The sequence below is a fragment of the Felis catus genome, chromosome C1, assembly GCF_018350175.1.
Source record: "Felis catus isolate Fca126 chromosome C1, F.catus_Fca126_mat1.0, whole genome shotgun sequence".
NCBI lineage: Eukaryota > Metazoa > Chordata > Mammalia > Carnivora > Felidae > Felis > Felis catus.
This window is the reverse complement of record NC_058375.1, coordinates 50,699,570-50,714,268: the sequence shown is the minus strand read 5'-3', so window position 1 is coordinate 50,714,268 and position 14,699 is coordinate 50,699,570. Positions and strand designations below refer to the sequence as shown.

The 14,699-nt window shown below is 37.5% G+C and overlaps 1 protein-coding gene across 5 annotated transcripts in view; it reads right to left on the bottom strand.

Annotated features, from left to right (window-relative positions):
- The window catches only part of PATJ (PATJ crumbs cell polarity complex component), a 365,326-nt gene that overhangs the window by 229,695 nt on the left and 120,932 nt on the right, over window positions 1-14,699 (bottom strand). For all 5 annotated transcript variants that reach the window (XM_045035937.1, XM_023258767.2, XM_045035940.1 and 2 more), the window contains exon 22: window positions 11,960-12,134. In XM_045035937.1, coding sequence (XP_044891872.1) covers window positions 11,960-12,134 — 175 coding nt within the window. The remainder of the gene's footprint in view (window positions 1-11,959; window positions 12,135-14,699) is intronic.

The window sequence follows — 14,699 nt, the reverse complement described above, 5'->3', positions numbered from 1 at the left end:
GAAGTACAAGTCCCCAGAGATTTCCAGAAAAACTCATTACATGGAGAGAGAATCATCTGGCAGGAGCCTTTCATGCTACGACCTTCCCTTTCTTCTTGCCTAGAAGGCAGAGGTGATATTGGCAATGAAGCATGCATTTTAAAATCATGAAGAAACAGTGACTAAAGCAATGCATTAAAGACAGCAGAGCAGAAAGGAAGGTGTTTAAGACCCCGGCAGATCACCTTCTTCAGGGGTTTTTACATGAAAAAAATTACAGCCCCACTTGGTTAAGCCACCCCAAGTGGAGAGTTTTATAAGCAGCTGAATGCAATCCCTACAGGATACCCAGGATTCTACCAATTTAAGCAAAGTCTTCATATTATCACATTATATTATTCTTTGCACATGTGCATAGATGTTCATTGAATAGCTGTAATAGCAGAAGCTTTCATATTTTGATTACCCTATGTAACAGTAACAAGGATTAAATGACGTGACTGTCATTTAGTGGAAGCTTAATATTCATTTCCTTTACAATTTTTTTCATTTGAATTTCTATCAAAAATTTTCCCCATGTATCGTAATCTTTCTTCTTTTATTTAACAGCATCTTAATAGCCCATACTATTGATGTAATTTATCTGCCATCCCAAATATGATACTTTACATTATATCCTGGTTTTCAGAATATGGACATTACTGCAAGGAATATTGTCATGCTCTATTTTAGAATTCCCCTTTAAATATTAACTGAGGATTAAAAATTAAAAATCCCCAAACAAACCAACATTGAAACTTTCCTTCTATTTTCTACTTTCCTGTATCCCAAATCATGACAGGTGTGATAATAAGACATAAATATTTGGTCTAATTAAGGACACACCTCGGGCTGACTAAGCCTTTCCAGAGAGGCAAGTGCTCGCATCATGCTCACCATCAGCCACGCTCCAGAGCGCCACTGACTCTTGGGAGGAGAGTTCTCCATGAGTCTGATGCCTGGTGTTTGCAGCGGATGTCCAGGGACACCCTTTGATTGCCTGGCTTTGGTGGATGAAGGGTCTTGCATTGTTGGGTTCCAAAGGACTATGGCAATCAGAGGACCATTCTTGGTAGGCTACCATCACCAGGGCACTTCAAAGATGGCAGACTGAGGCATATGCCCCAGGCTTTCTGTGAAAAAGGTCACTTTCTTCATCCTGGAGCTTTGGACTAAGGGGCAGGATTCAGGTTTGGCACACATCCAGTGCCCTACAGTGTGGCTCTAAAGGAACATAGGCTGTGAACACCACCTTGGCACTTTCCCTCTGCTTGCCTCCAGCTTGCTGGTATCTCCCCAAAAGGAGCTTATAAACACTCTTCTGGAGCCCAAATTTTTGTGACTGCCACCCAAGGCACACCTCAGATTGCCTGTCTTTGGTGGCCAGTGAGGCTTACACATGTGGTCCCTCAGGACCATATACATTGGCATACTTTTAAAGCTGCTGCCTAAGGGTTTGGCTTCTAGTCAAAGCCTGATTCTCCCCTTTTGGACACTGACAACCTCAGTTGAGGCACATCCTCAACTACCAGGAGCTATTAAAAATACAACAGCCTGCTTGAACAAGCACAGAAATTTGGGAAACAACCAAGAGCTGTGGTAGGGCTGAATGAAAAGTTTCACCTCCTACACAAGGCCACTCTTTCTAGACTGGAAGAGGTGGCAGTTTCATCTACTGTATAGAAACCAACACAGAAAGTCAAGCAACATGAAGAAACAGAGGAATGTTCCAAATGAAATTTAACAAAACCTCAGAATGCCTAAGTCAAAAGGAGATAAGCAATATACCTGATAAAGAGTCCAAAGTCATGGTCATAAAGATGATCACTGAAGTTGAAAGAATGGATGAACACAATTAAAACTTCAACAAACACACAGAAAACATAAGAAAGTACCAAACCAGTCACAGAGCTGAAGAATGCAATATGTGAACTGAAAAATACATTACAGGTACTCAATAGCTGACTAGACAAAACAGAAGGATCAATCACCTCAAAGACAAGACCAATCAAAGAAGCAAAAGGAAGAAAGGATAAGAAAAAATGAAAATAGCTTAAGGGACTTATAGGACAACTTCAAATAAACTAATATTCACTTTTTATAGGGCTCCCAGAAAGAGAAAAGAAAGAGAAAGAGGTAGAAATTTCATTTGAGGAAATAATGGCTAAAACTTCCTTACAATGGGAAATGAAATAGCCATCCAGATCCAGGAAGCCCAGAGAGTTCCAAACAAGTTGAAACCAGAGAGACCCACAACAAGACATGTTATAATTAAAATGTCAAAAGTTAAAGACAAGGGAAGAATATTAAATGTAGCAAAAGAAAAAAAACCTTGTTAATATTAAAAAAAAAAAACCCACTCCCCATGATAAGATTGCCAGCAAATTTTTGAGCACATGCTTTATAGGTCACAAGGGAATGGCATGATATATTCAAAGTGTTGAAAGAAAACACTTGAAACCAAAAATACTCTATCTGGCAAAATGATCATTCAGAATTGAAGAAGAGATAAAGAGTTTTCCAGACAAGTAAAAACTAAAGGAGTTCATCACCACTAAACTGGCCTTACAAGAAATCTTAGAGGGGCTTCTTTAAGCTGAAAAGAAAGAGTGTTAATTAGTAATGAGAACCCATGTGAAAGAACAAATCTCACTGGAAAAGTAAATATATAATAAAGGTCGTGGATTATTTATAAAGCTAGTATAAGGGTTAAAAGAAAAAATAGTAAAATAACTATGATTACAATAATTAGTTAAGGGACACACAAGATAAAAATATGTAAACTATGATATCAAAAACATAAAACATGGTGGGGAGTAGTAAAAAGATTGAGCTTTAGAATGGGATCAAATGTAAGTTATTATCAACTTAACATAGACTATTATAGATGTAAATTGTTATATGTAAGTCTCATGGTAACTACAGGCCAAAAACCTATAGTAAATACACAAAAGATTTAAAAATATAAGCATACCACTGAAGAAAGTTACCAAACCACAAAGAAAATAAGAGAAGGAACAGAGAAAAACTACAAAAACAGATAGAAAACAATTAACAAAATGGCAATAAACACATACCTCTCGGTTACTACTTTAAATGTAAATGTACTAAAATCTCCAAAGACACAGAGTAGCTGAATGAAAAAACAAGACCCATCTACGTGCTACCTACAAGACTCCTTTCAGATGTAAAGACACACAGAATGAAAGTGAAGAAATGAAAAAGTATATGCCATGCGATGGAAACTAAAAGAAAGCTGGAGCAGACATACTTCTATCAGACAAAATAAACTTTAAAACAAAGATTAAGAGACAAAGAAGGATGTTATATCAGGATAAAGTAATCAGTCCAATAAGAAAATATAACATTAATATATTGGACACTTAATATGTTTAAACATATTAAGCAAACATTAATAGACCTAAAGGGAAAAATAGTGATACAATAACAGTAGGGGACTTTAGACCAAAAAATCAATAAGGAAACATCTACCTCAAATGACATGTTAGACCAGGTGAATTTAACAGATACATACAGAATATACCATTCCAAAAGCATTAGAATACACATTCTTCAAGTGCACATGGAGTATTTCCTAAGATAGATCATATCTTAGGCCACAAGTTTTTTTTTTCTAAGTTTATTTTTGAGATAATACATGCAACACAAGTGGGGGAGGGGCAAAGAGACAGGGGGACAGAGACTCTTAAGTGGGCTCTGCTCTGACACCAGAGAGCCCCACGCAGGGCTCAAACACATAAACCCTGAGATCACGACCTGAGCTGAGGTTGTATGCTTAACTGACTGAGCCTCACAAAACAAGTCTTAATCATTTAAAACAAAATTTTTTTAACATTTTTATTTATTTTTGAAAGACAGAGACAGAGCACAAGCAGAAGAGGGAGACACAGAATCCAAAGCAGGCTCCAGGCTCTGAGCTGTCAGCACAGAGCCTGACAGAGGGCTTAAACCCATCAACTGTGAGATCATTGACCTGAGCCGAAGTCGGACGCTCAACTTACTGAGCTACCCAGGCACCCCACAAGTCTTAATCATTTAAGATGACTGAAATTAAATGAAGCATCATTTCCATCTGCAATGGTATGAAACTAGAAACTAGAAAGTTCATAAATATGTGGAGATTAAACAACATTCTTTGACCCACTGGTCAATCCAAAGAGAAATAAAAGAAAATGAAAAAGAAATTTTTAAAAAATGAAAGAAAAAAATGAAAAAGAAATACATTGAGATAAACAAAAATGGGAATTTAACATACCAAACTTTATGTGATGCAGCAAAAACAGTTTTAAGAGGAAAGCTCATAGCAATTAATGCCTACCTCAAGAAACAAGGAAAGTCTCAAACAACCTAACTTTTACACATGAAGGAACTAGAAAAACAAATGAAGCCCAAAGTTTTTAGAACGAAAGAAATAACAATGATTAGAGCAGAAATAAATGAAATAGAGACTAAAATGATAATGGAAAAGACCAATGAAACTAAAAGCTGGTTTTTTGAAAAGATAAACAAAATTGACAAACCTTTAGCTAGACTACTCAAGGAAAGAAGAGGTCTCAAATAAATTCAGAAATGCCACTGATGCCACAGAAATACAAAGAATCATGAAACTACTATGAACAATTATATGCCAACAAATGGGACAACCTAGAAGAAATAGATAAATTCCTAGAAACATACAATCTTTTAAGACTGAATAAGGTAGAAATAGAAAACCTCAATAGACCAATTACTAACAAGGAGATTGAATTGGTAATTGAAAGCCTCCCAATAAACTAAAATTCAGAACCAGAAGGCTTCACTAGTGAATTCTACCAAATATTCAAAGAAAATTGATTACCAATCCTTCTTAAAATTTTCCAAAAAATGAAGGGGGTGAACTCTTCCAAACATATTTTACAGGCCAGCATTGCCTTGATACCAAAACCAGACAAAGATACAAAGATGCAAAAATCCTCAACAAAATATTAGCAAACCAAATTTAACAATACATTAAAAGGATCATACACCATAATCCAGTAAGATTGATTCCAAGGATGAAAGTATGGTTCAACCAATCACAAATCAATGTGATACACTACATTAACAAAATGAAGGCTAAAATTCTTATGATCATCTCAATAGGTGCAAAAAGACCATCTGACAAAATTCAACATCTGTTTATAATAACAACTCTCAAAAAAGCAGGTATAGAGGAAATGTACCTCAACATAAATGCCATATATGACAAGCTCACAGCTAACATCAGACCTAACAGTGAAAAGCTAAAAGCTTTTCCTTTAAGATAAGGAACAAGACAAGAATGACCACTCTTACCACTTTTATTCAAAAAAGAAACCAAAGGCATCTAAATTGGAAAGGAAGAAGTAAAACTCACTATTTGCAGATGACATGATATCATATATAGAAAATCCTAAAGACTCTATCAAAAAGAAGTTAGGATAAATGAATTCTGTAAAGTTGCAGTATACAAAATCAACATGCAAAAATCAGTTGTGTTTCTTTACGCTAATACAAAGTATCAGAGAGAGAAATTAAGAACAAATCCATTTACAATTCGATCAAAAGGAATAAGATACCTAAAAATAAAATTACCAAGGAGATGAAAGACCTGTATATTGAAAACTACAATATATTAATGAAAGAAACTGAAGACACAAATAAAAGATATTCCATGCTCATGGATTAAAAATATTAATATTTTTTAAATGTCCATGCTACCCAAAGTAATATACAGACTCAATGCAACTGCTATTAAAATCCCAGTGGTACTTTTCACAGAAATAGAATAAACAATACTAAAATTTATATGAAACCTCAAAGACCTAGATTAACCAAAGCAATCTTGAGAAAGAACAAGGCTGGAGGTAACATGCGTCCAGATTTCAAACTATATTACAAAGCTATAGTAATTAGAACAGTATGGTACTGGCATAAAAAGAAACACATACATCAATGGAATAGAGTCCAGAAATAAACCCACACTTAGACCATCAATTAATTTACAACAAAGGAGCCAAGAACATATAGTGGGGAAAGGATGGTCTCTTCAATAAATGGTGTTGGGAAAATTGCATAGCCACATACAAAAGAATGAAACTGGACCACTATCTCACAACATACACAAAAATTAACCCCAAATGGATTAATGACTTAAATATAAGACCTGAAACCATAAAATTCCTAGAAGAAAACATAGGTGGTAAACTCCCTAACATAGGTCTTAGTCATGATTTTTGTAATCCAACACCAAAAGTAAAAGGAACAAAATCAAAAGTAAACAAGTGGGACCACATCAAACTAATCAGTACAGTAAACAATAAACAAAATGAAATGGCAACCTACTGAATGAGATAAAATAATTGCAAATCATATATCTGATAAGAGAATAAAACCCAAAATATGTAAAGAATTCATACAACTCAATACCAAAAAGCAAACAATCCAATTAAAAAATGGGCAGAGGATCTGAATAGACATTTTTTCCCAAAGACGACATACAGATGACCAACAGGTACATGAAAATTTGCAGAGAAATGCAAATCAAAACTACAGTGAGGTATCACTTCACATCTATTAGAATGGAAATTATCAAAAAAGCAAGAAATAACAAGTGCTGAATGGCAAAGATATGGAGAAAAGGGAACTTCTGTACACTGTTGTTGGAAATGTAAATTGATGCAACCATTATGGAAAAAGTATGGAGGTTCTTCAAAAATTTAAAAATACAATCACTATATGATCCATCAATTTCACTTATGACTAGTTAGCAATAAATAAATAAATAAATAAATAAATAAATATTAAAAAAAAGAACACACTGATACAAAAGATACATGCACTCCCATGTTCATGTGTAGCATTATTTATAACATTTATTTATGATAGCCGAGATACAGAAAGAGCCAAAGTGTCCATTGATAAAGAAATCATGGAATTTAAAATGGAATATTATATAGCCATCAAAGGAATGAAATCTTGTCATTTGAGACAACATGGATGGAACTTGAGGGTATTATGCTAAGTGAGATAAATCAGACAAACAAAGATAAACACCATATGATCTCTCTTATATGTGGAATCTAAAACAACAGGGGTGCCTGGGTGGCTCAGTTGGTTAAGCGTCCAACTCTTGATTTCAGCTCAGGTCATGATCTCATGGTTCATGGGATTAAGCCCGGCTGACAGCACAGGGCCTGCTTGAGATCCTCTCTTTCCTTCTTCTCTCTCTACCCTTCCCCAATTGTGTGCGTACTCCCTCTCTCTCTCAAAATAAATAAACATTAAAAATAAAATAAACAACAACAACAAAAAAGCTCACAAATACAGACAACAACAGATTGGTAGTTGCAGGAGGCAGGGGGTGAGAGATAGAAATGGGTGAATTGCTTTTGTGTTGTTTTAGTTTATTATTTTTTAAATGTTATTTATTTTTGAGAGAGAGAGAGAGAAAAAAAAAAAAACCAGAATGTGAGCGGAGGAGAAGCAGAAAGAGAAGGAGACACAGAATCCGAAGCAGTCTCCAGGCTCTGAGCTGTCTGCAAAGCACAGAGACAGATGCGGGGTTCAAACCTACAACCACAAGACCATGACCTGAGCCAAAGTTGGATGCTTAACCACCTGAACCACCAAGGTACCCCTGTTTTGTTGAGTTTAAATAAATTGAATAAATATTCTGATCTGTAGTCAGACACATTGTCCATTGCACTACAGGCCCCCTTTAAATTTAATCTTAGAACAAACAAACAAAAAATTAGGCCTCTAAAGGTACAGGGAAGTCAATGGGATGCAGAAGCACAGTGTACATTAAATAACTTAGCTGGGTTCTACACCAAAATTAATGCAAAGTAGAAACTCTAAACTATCATTTAGCACTTCATGATACCCTGATCTGAAAGACTGTCTTCCAAAAGAATCTATGCATTACTCAGAAAAGCTCCGGAGTGGCAATAAATATTCACCTATGAACCTAACTCCACGGGACATACCTTTAAAGACTAAAAGGGGGAAAACATGACTTACAGGAACTCTTCTATTACCTGCTAAAATTTTAATATATCCTGAATCTATAACAGCAAGTCAAAAAAACAACATTCAAATGCAAGACTGAGCTCTCAAAAGTTAGGTTGAAACTCTTAAATGCCTGTGCCCACATAAGAAATCAGCTTGTCAAAGTTACCTCTGGAGAATAAGAAAGGAATGAGGTAGGAGTAAAGTGTATCTTCCCTTTCTGAAAGTGGTAAGAACTGAGTAAGACAGAATGGATGTTCCATTTTGACTTCTGCATAAGAAAGGGGGGGTGGTTTTGGAAATTTGTTTAGATATGTTCCAATTACAGTTCTATACCTTTAAAAAAGCCGTCTCATTTCCGAATTCTTTGTGAGATTTAATTATTGACACCAAGCAGAAGAGAAATTTAAAAAATAAAACGGTCTCATTTGAAAAGTAATTTGACCATGTAAGTGGTCAAAATTAGGGGGACCTGGGTGGTTGAGTCACTGGAGCATGTAACTCCTGATTTCAGGGTTGTGAGTTTGAGACCCACATTGGGTGTAGAGATCACTTAAAAAATTTTTTAATTAAAAAAAAAAGCCAGGGGCACCTGGATGGCTCAGTTGGTTAAGTGGCTGATTTTGGCTCAGGTCATGATCTTACGGTTCATCGGTTGGAGCCCCACATCGGGCTCTGTGCTAACAGCTCAGAGCCTGCAGCCTGCTTCAGATTCTGTGTCTCCCTCTCTCTCTGCCCTTTTCTCACTCACACCCTGTCTCTCTCAAAAATAAACATTAAAACAATTAAAAATAAATTTAAAACAAGTCATAAAATTATATATATATACATATATATATATTTTAAATGTTTATTTATTTTTGACAGAGAGAAAGAGACAGAGCATGAGTGGGGGAGGGGCAGAGAGAGAGGCAGACACAGAATCGGAAGCAAGCTCCAGGCTCTGAGCTGTCAGCACAGAGCCCAACGTGGAGCTTGAACTCACAGACTGCGAGATCATGACCTGAGCTGAAGTCGGATGCTCAACTGACTGAGCCACCCAGGTGCCCCTATAAAGTTATATTTTTAAGCCTTCCAGTACTTCCATCTGCAACCATCCCTCCTGAAGAAACAAACCCATTGCCTGTTTAATACTATGCATTTCCCCAGGAGCTTGGTTACATTGCTCACGCCAGGACAAAGGACCTGTCAGCACCTCCCTGCTGAACACTGGTCCAGTTCTGCTGAATGAAAAGCCATCAGATTTCTCCAAGTGGTTGAGCTTATCTGAGTCTTTCCTTTTTTTTTTTTTTTTAATTTTTAATTTTATTTTAAGCAGTCTCCATACCCAATATGGAGCTCGAACTCAAAACCCTGAGACCAAGAATCGCATGCCCCACTGACTGAGCCAGCCAGGAACCTCGGAGTCTTTTCCTTTACACTCAGAAAGGAGCTTTGCTGAAGCACAGAGACCAACTTTTTGCAATATGAAGTTTCTGTCTAAAACTATAGGCAGAGGGACACCTGCCTGGCTCAGTTGGTGGAGCACGTGACTCTTGATCTCATGGTTTTAAGTTCAAGCCCACAATGGGTGCAGAGATTACTTGGAAATAAAATCTTAAAAATAAATAAATAAAATTAAATGTAAAGGTCAATAAAAAGGGTCAAAGATCACAGGTTGCTGAATGGAGAAGTGATATCATTCTAAGACACTTCATATGTCAATACAAAATCATTCTTGGACTAAAGGTTTAATAAAAACACGAAGGCCAATAAATCCACCCTATCTCTCATCCCTGTTATGCTTGGCCAACACCTCCAACTCCTTCCTTCCTTGCTGCTCTGGTTTCTCCTTCCATTCTCATACACCCCACCGATACCCCTTTCCCTCTCCCCGCCCCCAGGCCAAACTACCCATCACACTCCACGGAATCTCCTTGAATTGTCAAGAAACTACTCCACACTCTGATCTCTTCACCAAACATTCTCTCAACAGCTTCTGGTTCTCTGCCACAGATACCATGTCCAGGTGAATGATACTCACTCTCTCACCTTGGGAAGTTGGAAGGTGGGGGGCAGGGAGCAAGATTTTTCTAAACTGCTTTCCACCAACCATTAAGCCATTACTCTCCTACCCTCGTTTCAAAAGTGACACCTCTACTTTTAATGCACACATTACTACCACCTTATCACTCTTTTCAAATAATCTTTACCTAAATGACAAAAAATATAAAAAATAAGAAATCTCTTTGGATTCCTATCTACAGGATACAAATAGCACTTGCATTTGTACTTTGCTTTCATTCCTGGCACCTGTCTCTGTGGATTAACCACCAAAGGTTAATCTCTCTAGGTGTGCAACGTCTTTCTCTCCTTCTCCTCTCTCCAGGGACTGTGTTTAATAACTTCCTTTCCAGCATCTACATATTTCTTTGCTGGATCTTTCCCAGAAAGACACACACACAATACATATATCAATATATATGTAATTATGTATGCATAACCCCTTCTTCTTTACCTCAATCCAAAAATACCCTCTAGCTATCTAGATGATACGCATTCTGTCTCTTTTCATGACCTGGATTCTGAAAACACTAGTCTCACTGGACTTACTATGCCCAATTTCGGACCTGTTCAATTCTCAACCTACTGCTCTCTGATTTCTACTTTACTTAAGTTGTTCTATGCTTACCTAGTGCATCCGTGTGGCCAAACCCCAAGTAAACTTTTCCATTTTATCTGCCCTGACCTCTCCGTAGGCCATAATGAAGGTCTGTGAAAACCTTTGGTAAAATGTTCTCTTGTCCGGTTTCTACGACAACCTCTAGGTTTAATTTCCTCTGAGTGACATTTTGTTCACTCCATTTCACTATTTTCTGCCTCCATTCTTACTTGTGATATTGCTGCTCTGCAAGACTCTAATTTTGGTCCCATGCTCTTCTTAGTATTTGAGCTTACCCTGGATGACTATTCAAATCTAGCAGTTTAACCTACACTTGATCTTGCTCCCAATTATTAACATCAGGATAGATACCAACGTGAATCCCCAGAATCACACACCTAATTAATTCCACTTCGCTTTGTTGTCCTATGGATACTGGAACCTTCGTCTTGTCCCACACTGAATTCGTTTTCCCTTACAACCTGTTCATGCTCCTATAAACTTTTTTTTTAAATTAAAGTATAACATACAATGTTATATCGGTTTCAGGTGTGTAACACAGTGATTCAATGGTTCTATACGTTGCGAAACGCTCACCATAAGTGTAGCTACCACCTGTCATCACAAAAATTATATTAACTACATTCCTTATGCTATACTTGTCTCTGTGACTTACTTAGTTTATAACTGGAAGTCTGTGACTCTTAATCCCCTTCATCTATTTCATCCATCCACCTCCACTCCCCTCCGCTCCAGTTTGTTCTCGGTGTTTAGGAGACAGTTTGTTCGTTTGTTTTGTCTTTTTAGATTCCACATATAAGTGAAATCGTATGGCACTTGTCTTTCACTGTTCGACCTCCCTCATTTAGCATGATACCCTCCAAGTCCATCCATATTGTTGAAAACGGCAGCACTTAATTCTTTCTTATACACATTTTCTCTATCCATTCATCTATCATTGGACACTGAGTTTGCTTCCTTTGCTCCTACAGTCTTGTTAAAGAATTAATGGCACTGCAATGCATTTATTGTCCTAATCCAGAGACACAAGTCACCCTCAACTATGTCCTCTCACCCTGACACACGTTATTAGTCACCAATTCCAACAAATTCTCTCTTAAATCCACTCCCTCCTTAATTTGTCTGTATGTCTTGCTTATGTTGTGAAACTCCTAATCTCTTAGTAATTGTCAACTATAGGGCATTTTTTTTATAAGAGCAAAAAAACCAGACTACTTTATAATGTGAAAACAAAGATAAATGGTATCATACCATGCATCAGTGGTATATCTAGAAGACAGTGTTCCTGTGTATGCCGAGGTCTTGGAAACGACTCGAGTCCTGGGGAGTTGATATAAAGGCAAATCTTCTTGCTCCCTTCTTTGAGCCACAGCAGGAAGTTCAACAAGCAAGCCAGGACCTTGGGCATCATCTGGAATCATCCTACCTACACAGCAAACCCAGATGATAGTGAACACAAGATGCTTTCATTTAGCCTTCACTCATTCAACAAATAGGCCTTTTCTAGGTAGAAATCTTATTAAGTAAAATGTTTAATATGTCAGATGGTGAAAAATGAAGGAAGGAAGGAGGACAGGGACTCCTCAGTGGAAGAGAGTTGCATTCACACATGGCCTTACTGAAAAGAGGCCTTAATGATGGTATTCTTAATGACGGTATTCTAATGATGGTATTCTTAATTCATTCTTCATTCATTCATTCTTAATTCATTCTTAATGATGGTATTCTAATCTCACTACACATTTTCCCTTATCAACCTCAGCTGTCCCAACTGCAGGCACTCCTGCATTTCACTTATTAAAAAATAAATAAATAAATAAGGGGTGCCTGGATGGCTCAGTCGGTTGAGGATCTGACTTCAGCTCAGGTCATGATCTCGCATTTTGTGAGTTCAAATCCCATGCTGGACTTGAACAGCTCAGAGTCTTGAGCATGCTTCAGATTCTGTGTCTCCTTCTCCCTCTGCCCCTCGCCATTCTCTCTCTCTCTCTCTCTCAAAAGTAAACAACCATTAAAGAAATATTATATTGCATATTTGAAAGTTACTTAATAGATCTTAGAAGTCCTCATCACGCACACAAAATAATTTCACAGAATGACAAATAACCAAATAAAAAATCTTACATCAAAAAATGTTTTAATTTTAATTCCAGTGTGGTTAACACACATTGTTATATTGGTTCAGGTATACAATATAGTGATTCAACAACTCCATACATCACCCGGTGCTCATCAGGTTAAGAAAACAGATTTTTAAAGGGGCTTTGTTTACAAATCTCATAATTCTTTTACAGTTGTTACCTATTTAATTCTCGTGTCAAACTATGAGTTAGAAAAGATACTAACAACTGTTATTTTATAGATGGAGAAATTCAAGTTAAGGAATTTTGCCAAATGGAATGTGCAAGTTTACCTGACATGCCATCTGTGTTATTTCCACATTTCCTGAAAAAAAGAATAACTGGGGCAGAGTTGTGCATAGAGTCCTACGACTCATAGGACCCTTACTGGCATAGGTCTATTAATCACTCTTAGGATACACCCGATTCTCAGCCAATCCTTCTTAAGCATATTACAAACATGATGAATTGTGATCAAATGTCTTCCTTAAATCCACACATTTATAGTATTTTTTTTGGAGCTCTGTCTAATCAGAAAATCACAAATTATTTCTAAAAGACATAGGTATTATCCTAAAACTTTTCCTATAAGCATTACCTCAACTCTTTCCATTTCTTCATAATGAACAAATTTTCTAGTAAACTCACTACTACTGCTTTTTATCTTGTCTAGAAACTTTGGAACTGGGGTCTAATCAGTTGGTAATGCAACAGAATCTGAAGAGAGAGTGAATTTAATTTTAATGCTCAAGTTGTGTTAAAGAAGTCTCAGGGTCTGTCCCCCATCCCTATGCACCCTTCACTCCTATTCTCTGGGGCCTCCATTCCTGCAAAGCACTCTAATCCATCTCGATGCCAGAGAGTTCTAGCTTGGCCTATGTCTGCTTCTTCCCCACTGAGGAGGGACCAGGGGTGGGACTAGATTCTGGCCGGAATGGCCAGAAACCAGTGTTAAGAAGAGGGAACTGGCTTTATTTGCAGAGCTGGTTCTCATCCACCCACACTGGTAAAAGCAGACTGTTAAATTATGGCATTGGGTTTCATAGGTTGCTGCAGTTTGTTTAAAACTTTTCATTACCTGTTCCACAGAAAGGCTGCCGTGCCCTTTGCCCCACTCCTCCTCCATGGACCCTGGGTGCTGGTGCTCAGGCACACATTTCTCATCTGTCACAGTGCGTGACACACTCACACTTTACAGAGCTGTTCGCCAAGTGCACTGCAGTTCCCAGAGCCCATAAAACAAATCAAGTCCTCGAGGACCTATGCAGTTGTTAGGGAAGGGCCATAATAGGAGCACAAAGGTTAGAAAAACAAAGAAGCTAAAAAAAATTTTCCTGGACAAATGGAGGTTAATGTTTACAGGAGAGGAATGGGGGAGACTTTCAAAAGGTTTATACTTGGTAAGGAGCAAGAACAGAATGGTCAACAAAATAAAGGCAACGAGAATCCAAGTAGAGAGGAGGGTGGGTTATTGTATAACTTGGCCGCTGCCAGAGGGAGGGAGGGCTGGGGGTTGCAATGCTGTTGAATAGCCACACATGAGCAGCATTTCACTCTCTCATTCAACAAATATTTCTTGAGCACCTACTACGGTAACAAAAATCAGATACAAGCCTTGCCCTCCAGAAGCTTAATTTATAGGAAGAGGTAGGCATGCAAATGAGTATGTGTGCCTGACCCTTGAGTGCAATGACAGAGAATCATCCAGGGTTCCCTGGGGGCACCATCCAGACAGGGGCAGTCAAAGATTAGGAATCAAAACTACCTTCTGTCAGAAACCTTTTGAAATGTTGTAATACTAAATGTGTTATTGATTTGGAATTTATCTTGTAAGCTTTACCTTACTAATTATGCTCATTATAGGTTTATTT